At 34.0% G+C, this 10357-nt stretch overlaps 1 protein-coding gene across 1 annotated transcript; it reads right to left on the bottom strand.

The window, feature by feature from the left end:
* Positions 1–6843: 6843 nt before the first annotated feature.
* LOC111622738 lies at positions 6844–9852 on the bottom strand. Its single transcript, XM_023365155.1, has 3 exons — positions 9438–9852; positions 7882–8106; positions 6844–7120 (listed from the first exon to the last, which is right to left on the bottom strand). Exons 1-3 carry the CDS (start codon positions 9840–9842, stop codon positions 6992–6994), a joined length of 759 nt encoding a protein of 252 aa, XP_023220923.1. The 5' UTR covers positions 9843–9852; the 3' UTR covers positions 6844–6991.
* Between the last annotated feature and the right edge of the window lie 505 nt (positions 9853–10357).

Below are 10357 nucleotides of genomic sequence, written 5' to 3'. Positions count from 1 at the left end.
AACATATTTACTAAAACATCATACCTCTTTGTGGTTATGTTCCCTCTGTTAGAAATACTGATAATTTTGATAATGTACCCTTCGGTACTGTGTCTTTTAGAAGAGACATTTTTTTCAAGTTTTGGTACATATCTAAAAAGTTTCATCTTCTAGTTTTTGTCCAGACTTTGCGACATTTTGTCTCACCGCGCAACGGCGCTAAGACTAGGTTGTCTGTCAGAAACTGAATGGTAAGATAATCAACCGCGTTTACTCAATGCCACGAATTAACGATACAATAAACAAAATCGAAAAAGGCCTTTCGGCAATTGACACCAAACAGGAATTCCTTAATATCAAGATTCACGAAGATGGCGAGCCTACGAGTGGCCGAGTGGATAAAACCACTTTACACTAGTAGTTAATCGCGGGTTCGCCACGTAGAGTTTTTCAGGTTTTTACACTTTTTTAACACCTAAGAAAGGGCAGTTTCACCTAGAAAGTCCTCTCGGAAAGCATCATCCACGTGTCACATTTTCTTTTTACCGTAAACCAGAAATGGCGAATCAATGGCTCGCATGCCCAAAGTTGGGAGAATCAACTGGCACATAAAAGATAACGTGTCATACGATTACCTTCTATCGTTTTTAAATACAGGTAATTATTTCATTTATTATCTGATCATCTTTCAATCAGCTTCTTTACAGTTTTTCCAATTAAGGCATGTTTGTTTCATTTCTTTAAATATCGTTATTCGAAGTCCAAAATTTTGGCACGCTTAAATATTCTGAAAGATAATTATGCTGACTATATGACACGAAGACTCAAAAAGATTTGAGTCTTCATGCCATATAGTTTACGATAGGAAGACTCAAAAAGATTTGAGTATTCCTATCGTAAACAAATAAACCAAATCACACACACACACATCTTTTTATTTCGTAACATAGGTTACACTGCAGATTCCGCAGTAGCATAATCTGCTTACAATTATTTATAAAAAATATATAAATGTAGTGATAACAATACAATAGTCGGAAGTTAGTCGTATTTTACAATTATTGACATAAGTATACATATACAAATATACTGTTCATGTTGAGCAAAGAAAAATAAAATAAAATAAAGTAGACAACCGACAATTATAATGGTTTACATAGTATTACGAGGGGGAAAAAAAAGTTAATAGAAACAAAAATAATGCTGGTGGTTATGTACTGAAGAGTTGCAGCGCTGTGGTCTGTTGAGGTCTATTAAGTAGATCCCTGCTGGGCATGTCAAGAGTTGATTCCAACATTGAAAGCAGATCACCTGATAAGTGCCCTTATATAGTGTCCGGTACGGGTAAAAGAACCCCGACAAGGATGCAGCACTACACACTCAGGTAACATTTAGTTGGCTGCGGTAGTTGCACACACAGTGTTAAAGATTGATCTTAAAACAAATTGCGCAGACAAGTTTCTCCGCAATTTAAAAAGGTTTAAAGAGTGAAGGAGAATACTTCCAATTACTATCCTTGCACATAAGTTATTAAGGCGTATATAAATCAAATCACGAAGACGGCATCCACACGTCATTCACGACGACAGACAGTCGTTACAAATGCGTTATGAAGAATTTTGGATACTGCAACGTANTCCTTTAAAACTTAAAGAAATATCTACTACATAGGAGTAACTAAAAGTGTGTTTAGGAAAAGAATGATAATGCATAAGAGAGGCAATGATAATTAAGACCTGAAATTTTAGTTTTAAAAAATTTAGAAAATAGTTAAGAGTTGTTGAAAAATCAAAAGTAGTTTTTTAAAAACTTTAAAATAACAAAGTTTTAAAATAGTTTTAAATCTTTTACAAAATAATGTTAATCCTGAAATGGTAAAATGGATTGTTAGATGTCTCACTCTACTTGATACAAGTTTAGTATTTTGTCATTTTATCTAGCAATACTTCGGTATCTCACTCCCTATATCCTGTTTTCAGTATTTGAAAGACATAGTTTAATACCTGATCATGATATCCAAATCAAATAATCCTCTTAATATGCTTCTGATGATAATTAATTATTAAAAGCATATTTGTGAAAAATTCAAAACTTTTTTTTAGTAAAAGTGGTGGAAAGTTGGAATCGATTCTGTTCCAGTGTCTGTTTTCATTTGTTTCAGTGGCACTGTCTGTATTATATGCAATTTTTCAATTTAGTGATGCTTGTCACAGTTCTAGTGCACTCTTAAGAGCTTATCTTTTATTATTTTATTTTTATATACTAATATTTTGATATAAAATGTACTGCATTGTTTCATGTTTTTTGTTGCTATCTAATGCATATTAAAGGAAATGCAATTCTTATAGAATTCTTAATATGTAATATTATATTTATCATTGTATTACTACTTACTAACATATCCTGCAATGACTTCATTAAGTGTTTTTAGTAGGGTAATTGGAATTGTAACGTTAATATCATGTTAAGAACATGAATTGATAGATCAATATTTTAGTGTCATTTGAAAAAATTGGTTAGTTATTTAGGCACAAGCTAGAATTTTTCCGATAAGAAATAATGGAAACATTTTCCAATATCTGAATTCCCAATATTCATTTTCAGGAATTTACATTCAGGTATTAAAGTATGACTGTATATGTATGTTTATCAAAGCCATATTTTTATATAGAAGTGATAAATACAGGTGTATATAAATCTTACAATGAAGCTCTTATAACAAATATACAAGGTAGCTTCAAAAAATTTCCAGAATTGGTTTATTACTCAAAAGTTTCTGTACAATTGACAAATCAAGCAATGTGTCTTCAAAATATTGTCCTTTGGCAACTACACACTTTTACCAATGCTGGTATAGCTACTGAAAACATTCTTGGAAGCCATCTTGCAACAGTGCCTGCAATGCAGATATTGCACTCTGTACAATCTCATCTGCATTCTTGAAGTGACATCCCTTGATGTCATCTTTCAACCTGAGGAAGAGATAGAAATAGCATGAAGTCTGCCATGAGCATTGGTGGCACCATGTGTTGGCAAACACTGTGCAAGTTCATTGATCATGCAGGATGGAATGACAACTTTCAACCGAAATTTCTGCTGTTTTGGCAATCTGCACAATTGACTGCTGGCTGTCTGACCTGATAGCCAGTCATCGCTTCAGGCTGTATCATAAGTATAAGTCGGTACAGGAGATCAGGGGTATGATACAGAGGGCCAGGCACACACGACATTTGATCTGAGGTGGATCCAAGGCCACATTGGAACCCCGGGCAATGAGTGTACCTACCAACTGGCCAAGGAAGCAGCCAGGGGTCGATTTGTTATGAGGATGTTGAACCCTCAACTTCTTACATAAAAAGTACTCTGCTTCAAAAGGTCTATGACATACTGGCAAGAGTGCTGGACTCAAAGTACAATAGGTAGGTCAACCTATATCTTTGTGGCTGAACTCCAGTGAGTTGTGAATGATATACAATGCAAATACTGACCAGACATGGGAGGTTTCCCCACTTCAAGTCCAAGTTTGGACAAGGAGATGGTAGCTGCTCCTGTGGGTGTCCTTGTGGTGACACGAGGCAGTATGTACTTGAAGGTCTTCTAACCAAGGACTTCTGCCGAGGGACTGACCAGGTTGACTGGTCTAAGCCTTACAAACAAGTACTTCAAATGCTTGCAGCAAGTAAAGGAAACCTATTGAAACTAAAGGAATTGATGGGAATAGTAATAGGTCTCTTCAACCTATAAGCTCAGTAGACGCAGCGGGATCCCCTTTTCTAGGATAGGGATCCCGCTAATTGTTTATAAAAGCTGGCTTTTCATTGATATAGTACTCTAACTTGTAAGTGCAGTACAGGCTGCACACAAAACAGTACGACATTGTAAGAGGGTTGAACTTGATGGCGAGGAAGGCAAGGAAGGTTAGTCCCCATTGGTTGTATCACCAGAGACAGAGCATTTAACTTCAGTGATTACTGGATGGCAGACCAGACCTGTGATTAAAGTACAGTCTCTTTGTACTCTGTAGTACTATTTAGTGGAGCAGAGGCATTTTTACTTTGAGTTGTGAGTATGAGGTTCTCTGACCGCACAATCTCATGTACAACTGACACTTTCCCCTCAGACATTAATGTTGACAGATGACCACTTCACAAATAATCAGTAATACTTTCTTGTCCCTCACAAAAGCGTTTTTGCCAGTCATAAACTTGAGAATGCATTGTGGCAAATTCAACATAGGCATCCAGAAGCGTCTTCAAGGTCTCTGAGAGTTTTTCCTCAATAATACAGAAAATTTGATATTTGCATGCACATTATTCTTCCACAGATATTTTTGCCAGGCTCTGTCTCACGTCGTTCCACTAACAAGACCTTCAGTGAATGGTAACTGTTGTCATCTTTGCAGTGAGTATGGATTTGTTTGAACCTATTTCTCTATTCCTGATATGTTTAGCTAAGACATGCATTACATGTTCCCTTTTTCATTGCCTTTAATTAATTAACTAACCTAGCATAATTCTGGGAACTTTTTGAAGCTACCTTTTAAGATCATCATTGTATTTTTAGAATTAAATAAAAGCATTTTACTTTTATTACCATTTTATATAAATATAAGTATTGAATTTATAAATAACACTAAACTCATTTTGTTAGTAATAACTATAAAAAATTTTCTACTGTATGTTTTAAAATGAAAAAGTTGATAGCCAGGCCTATCACTTTGTGGGAGGCTATCCAGGATTGAATCCGGGCAAACCACCCTAGAAAATTGTCTTGCATATATGTTCCATTCATCACCATCCATTATTGGTCTGGCCTCAATGTGGGTCATACCTCTTAGTGCTCATTGTGCACTAGAAGGACATGAGTGGAAACAAAAATGGAAAAAAAATGAATGTTTGATAGAAAGAGCTTTCCATCAATTTTCTATTACACTTTTTCATTTCAAAACATATAGCAGAACTTTTCACATTTTTTTCATTAATAATTTTATAGAAACTTCACATATATATTAATATATAAAAATTAATAGTAAAATTTTTATTATTATTTTAGATCCTATAGTTGGTGCTGCAGTGGCTGTTTTAGCTTTTGGAGTTACATATTTTCTTTCACAAGAAATCTGAAATTTGAATTGAATTGTTGTCATCTGATTTATTAGTTGTGCTCTTTATGATAGTAATCTGATTTTCATTAGCAATATTTTCTATTTAAATTATTTTCAATGTGAAGTAATATTTCAAATGATTAAATACCAGACGTTGTTTGCAATTTTTGAGAGATCATTCCTAATGATATAAATGTAATTTCAGCTCAAACTCACCAGCATTACATTAATTTTGATACCTGTTTTAATTCTTTGAGTTGCAATGTATCCATCACTTCTTGTCAGTTATATGAAATTTAAAATTACAAAAGAGCTTTGTTGTGCCTTTGATTTGATGACTTACAAAAACAATCTATTTTTTTATATGGCTATGAAAAATTGAAATTAAAAGTGATTGCAAAATTATTAAATATATTTTTCTTATTTTAATTTTGGTTATATATTCTTAATAATTTTAATTTTCTATTTTAAATAATGGATTTAGGGCAATTTCTTAAAATTAAGAAGAAAAAGCATTTTGTAAATGTACAGTGTGTCAATATGTATATGTGTACACTTCAGTAATAAATTTATATGAACTTTTTAATGCATTTATCAAAAGTCAACGTATACAATACATCACAGCATTCATTATTTAACCAGGCGTTGGCAGATGGGAAACTGGACACTTTCCTGGGATAGAGTAGAAATATCCACAAATTATAATCATAAAGTGATTGAGATATGAGACACTCCCATATAATTGTTCTCATAATTAAGGGAATGTCGTAGGACTCAGATAGTTCAAAGTCATCTATTGAGAGAGAGGATCTTACACAGTTCTACAGTTTGGTCACTCATCACACCAAAGAAAGTCCTTAGATCCATGAAACTCCTGCTTCAAAGTGTCCATCAGACAAAGGGGAAAAGTTTTGGATCCACAAGTCAAGTCAGTACACACTTCAATGAGCAAAGAACTATCAGATGAAAAAAGTGCAAAGCAACACTAGTTTTTTCCAAGTTGCGACAAAGCAGATGCAACAAGGCATATAGAAATTGATTCTTTCTCACAGGAACGTGAAGCTGATCACCTGAGGAGTAAGACCCAAAGAAAGGAACATTGAGAAGTAACTTTGTAAAAAAGCACTTTGAAAGTGAAACTTGAGAAGAGGCTTGATTGACACGAATATCAAAAAGGAACCTCAGGTCCTTGGGACAGGAGTTTTTATCTGCTTGGCCTTTCGATAGCCCAACCTGATTAGTCTCGTTTCCACGTTTTCTGATTGGTCTCATACAGTACCTATTTCAGGGGTAATTCGAGATCAGCTGAAACATTTTAATTCAATGCCGAATTCCAACCCCAACTGGAGATGGTTGATCTTAGGACTTACACTGTTTATCAGTTTCTGTTATAGTGTAACTTTAAACGAAAATATTGTGTCTTGTTTCGGTTTTTTTCTAATTGAACAATTTTTTTTTGGGAGAGCAAATTTTTGATGAGGGTTTGAACCCTGTCTGGAGCCTCACAATGATTACTTTAACGTAATTTTAAAATAATTTTATATGCTAAACAATCATTTGTGCATATTAATAGTAGTTAATACTTAAATTGCTGTTGTGTGTCACTATAACTATATACATGCTTCTGTAAGAAATAGTTTACAGAAATCAGCATTCTTTCATTAGAATCGTCTCTGGGACTAAATTCATAATAATTAACGGATGTTCACATTTTTATTAGGACACTTATTGCTTTTACAAAGATACAGGTAATGTGGAGGGATACATTTTGTAGCATAAGTGATGAAGGATTTGGTTTACTACTTCGTTTCATGCACGAAGTTACAGCGAATGGACCATAGTTACGATAGTCTTTATTTCTATATTCAGTTCTGAAATGAGATTATCTGAATGCAAGTGTGACCTATCTTAAACATTCGTTTCGTTTTGTAAAGACATCCTGTACTCATTCGTAATGTGTCTGGTGCATTTCTTTCGATCCAAAACTCCAGTTAACTGAAGTAAAGTAGAAAATTCTGAATAAAGTCCACTTGCCATCTGTAAAGAATATCCACTTAAGCTTTTAATTATACAAGAAATATAAAAATATTAGTTATTCTTATTTAAAATTTCAAAATATTAAGTTAACTTTTAGAATAATACAATTAAAGATGGCCATATTTTCATTTTAAAATGAATATATATATATAGGCATTTCATTGTTAAAAACGAGAGCTATGTAAATCAAAAAGAGCAAATTTGTTATTTGGAATCTACATTTCATTTGAATTTTAATCTGGAAGTTGAAAATAATGAATGTCCTCTAACTGCAGTGGCGAATTCAGAAATTGGAAGTTTAGAGGGGATGCAGAAAGGAAATAATGTATCTTATAAAATTATTTACTACCGGTTTTACTCGGGAAAAACCGTAGGAAGGGATGCAGATACTCCCTAAATTCGAGATTGGGAGGGGGGATGGAGGTCAGTCATCCCCACCATATACGTAACTACAATGCATTTACATGCGATTCAATTCTACATTTGGTCGTTTATCGGGTTTCGTACTAGAGAAGATGTGAGGAACCTCCTAAAATATCATTAAAATGCATTATTATCGGACATGCATGTTTTCAAAATTTCAGCTGTCTATCTTAGTTAGAAAAGAATTAATCTAAGTTGCAAGATTAAGACAAAGCAAATTTTAAAAACTTATCAGAAAAGAGAAAGATTGGAAAAATTCTCTCCGGGCACCAATTTAAGATTCAACGGGAAAAAAACACTTGACTGAGGAAACACAAATTACGATAACTGGATCTTACTCGAATTAAAAAATTCCTTTTGATAAAGAAATATCCGCCCATTGATAATCCTATTGGGTTTCTTCCAAATCTCTTCAGGAAACAAACCATCTGTGCAAACAGTAAAACACAAATAAGATAAGAGAAAATAATGAAATATTCGATAAAAATACATACTTTATATTTGAATCTCAATGGGAACGAAACAGAAGAAAACACTGCTACTGATACAAAATTGTCGTAGATCTGAAAAAATAAAAAACATTTATGTTTAATTTAATTAATTTTTTTGAAGAAAATGAACTGAAATGGAAAAATACATAGACATATATATATATATATATATTATTTATATATAATATAGGCCTATATCTACTGATGTTCAGAAAAGTCAGATGATGATAATATGAAATAAAAATCGCCTGATATTATCCATTGTGATTTATAAAATTAACCTGTTTATAGAAGTTAACTGAAAGGTTGAGGTCAACAGTGGTCTAACCCTCTTAGTTGAAAATGAGTTAGTTAACAGTGCCATACTTTCATATGTTAAACAACTTTGCGGATGATATTGTGCTGTGTGAACCTTCCCAGACCAAGTCTGAGAAGAAACTGGAAGAGAGAAAGAAAGTTTTGGAAGAAAGGGGCATGAGGATTAGCAGAACTAAAACAGCTTATGTGACTCTGATGGCAGGGACGAATGCAATACGTATTAAAATCCAAAATGTGTCGCATCCTGTGGTTCCGAGTTTTAAGTATCTAGGGGCTTTTGTCGAGATGGGGGAGGAGGATTGAACTCGGAAGTTCAACATAGAATTCAATGTGGACGATTGAACTGGAGGAAGTTGAGCGGTGTGTTATGTGACAAGAAACTTAGCTGCAAACTAAAAAATGAATTGTTCAAATCGGTTGTTAGATCTGCAATGTTTTTTGGGACTGAGACATGGGCAATCACAGGAGCCCAAGAAAGAAAGATGGAAGTGGCGGAGATGAGAATGTTGGATGTGTGGAATGTCAAGGAAGGATAGAATAAAGAACTAGTTTATTAGAGGTTAAGGTGGGTCCCTTGAGCAGGAAGATGCAAGAATGCAGGTTGAGGTGGTTTGGCCACGTAGAGCGAAATAGTGAGATTGGAATGAGGGTCAGAAAAGTGGTAGTGAAAGGGAGGAAGAAGAGAGGAAGACCAAGGCTGCGTTGGAAAGATAAGGTGGAGGAAGACTTGAATCAGAGGGGACTTAAGAGTGATGATGTCGTTGATAGGAAGAAATGGAGAAAACATTAGAGAAGGAAATGCAGACCCAATATAAACATGGGAAAAGAGAAGACGAAGAAGACTGTCTCTACATACAATAAAGATTAGTAGGTTCATTTAAATATTGATGGAAAAAATATAACACCGAAATATGAAAAACTAGCGTAAACATTTATAATACAGGGTTTTTAAAATAGTGTTGTGCCCAGTTTTTCAAGTACTGTATTCATTTAATCTATTTTTAAAATCATTTAATACATTATATAGATAATGCTGACAAAATATCGCTAAAATTACTGTAGATACGTTTTGAAATTTTACTTACCATTGATGTCATAGCAGATAGAGCCCAGGAAACGAACAGACACCCTATAAGCATTACTAACGCAACAATGGCGGTAACTTGACGCAACGATTCATCCATGTCGACAAAAATAGCTCCATACAATAAAATGCAGCAGAGGTATACTGAATGACTGTAGACTAAAGGAAAAAGTATTTTCCATTGTTTGTTTATCTGTTGAAAAAATTCTCTTATCTCTAAATGCTTCTCCATCATTCCTTGGAAAAATACGGCCGTGGCATCATCTTCGATATCTTGTAACTCTTTAGATAAATGAACCGATCTCATTGCCATAACGAATAGACCTTCGGAGCAGCAAACAAGAATGGTAATCATTTGCCCAGTTATATAAATATAATATATTTGTGCTGCAACAGAACAAAACATAGCTTCTAAATTGTTGCAATTCTCCTTCTTAAGATAAGAAAAAATCGTTAAACTCGTTATAATACAAATTAATTCTTGCAAGCAAAAGAGGAGGGCAAGAAATCCAATTAGCTTACATTCAAATTTGTTAACTATTTCTTCTTCGCCATCATAAGAGCTTCTCCTGTAGCATACACATATCTTTTTTCTCTTGATGATGCTAAACTGTAGGGCGATATATACAGAAATTATAAAGTGAGCAAAATTGACGTGAAAAGCATATTTTCCGAAAATAAGAAATAATTTTCTGCATGGAAAATATCTAACACTCGTCGTCATCAATAAAACGGCTACCCATAGAATTAATTCGATAATGTTAACATAGATTCTGAAAGCTGCATCCGAAGATTGATGATTCTTTTGACTGCATTTGCATTTTGTCATCAGATGTAAACCGAATAATCTACCAGCAACCGCGACTGAGTGAAATTGCCAAGTCAAGCAACTGTATTCACCAAATTGTTTTGTATAATTAT

Source organism: Centruroides sculpturatus, unplaced genomic scaffold, assembly GCF_000671375.1.
Source record: "Centruroides sculpturatus isolate CEXI.00-Female unplaced genomic scaffold, Cexi_2.0 scaffold309, whole genome shotgun sequence".
NCBI lineage: Eukaryota > Metazoa > Arthropoda > Arachnida > Scorpiones > Buthidae > Centruroides > Centruroides sculpturatus.
Note: the sequence above shows the minus strand (reverse complement) of the source record. Positions and strands in the feature narration are given on the sequence as shown.

What these genes read in the sequence shown, in the direction of transcription:
- LOC111622738 (XM_023365155.1), bottom strand. Translation starts at nt 9,842, where the DNA reads ATGTTTTGTTCTGTTGCAGCACAAATATATTATATTTATATAACTGGG. An exon ending in TATCTGCTATGACATCAATG is followed by an intron (nt 8,107 to 9,437) that starts GTAAGTAAAATT and finishes TTATTTTTTCAG; the next exon opens with ATCTACGACAATTTTGTATC. An exon ending in AAAGGAATTTTTTAATTCGA is followed by an intron (nt 7,121 to 7,881) that starts GTAAGATCCAGT and finishes TATTCTTTACAG; the next exon opens with ATGGCAAGTGGACTTTATTC.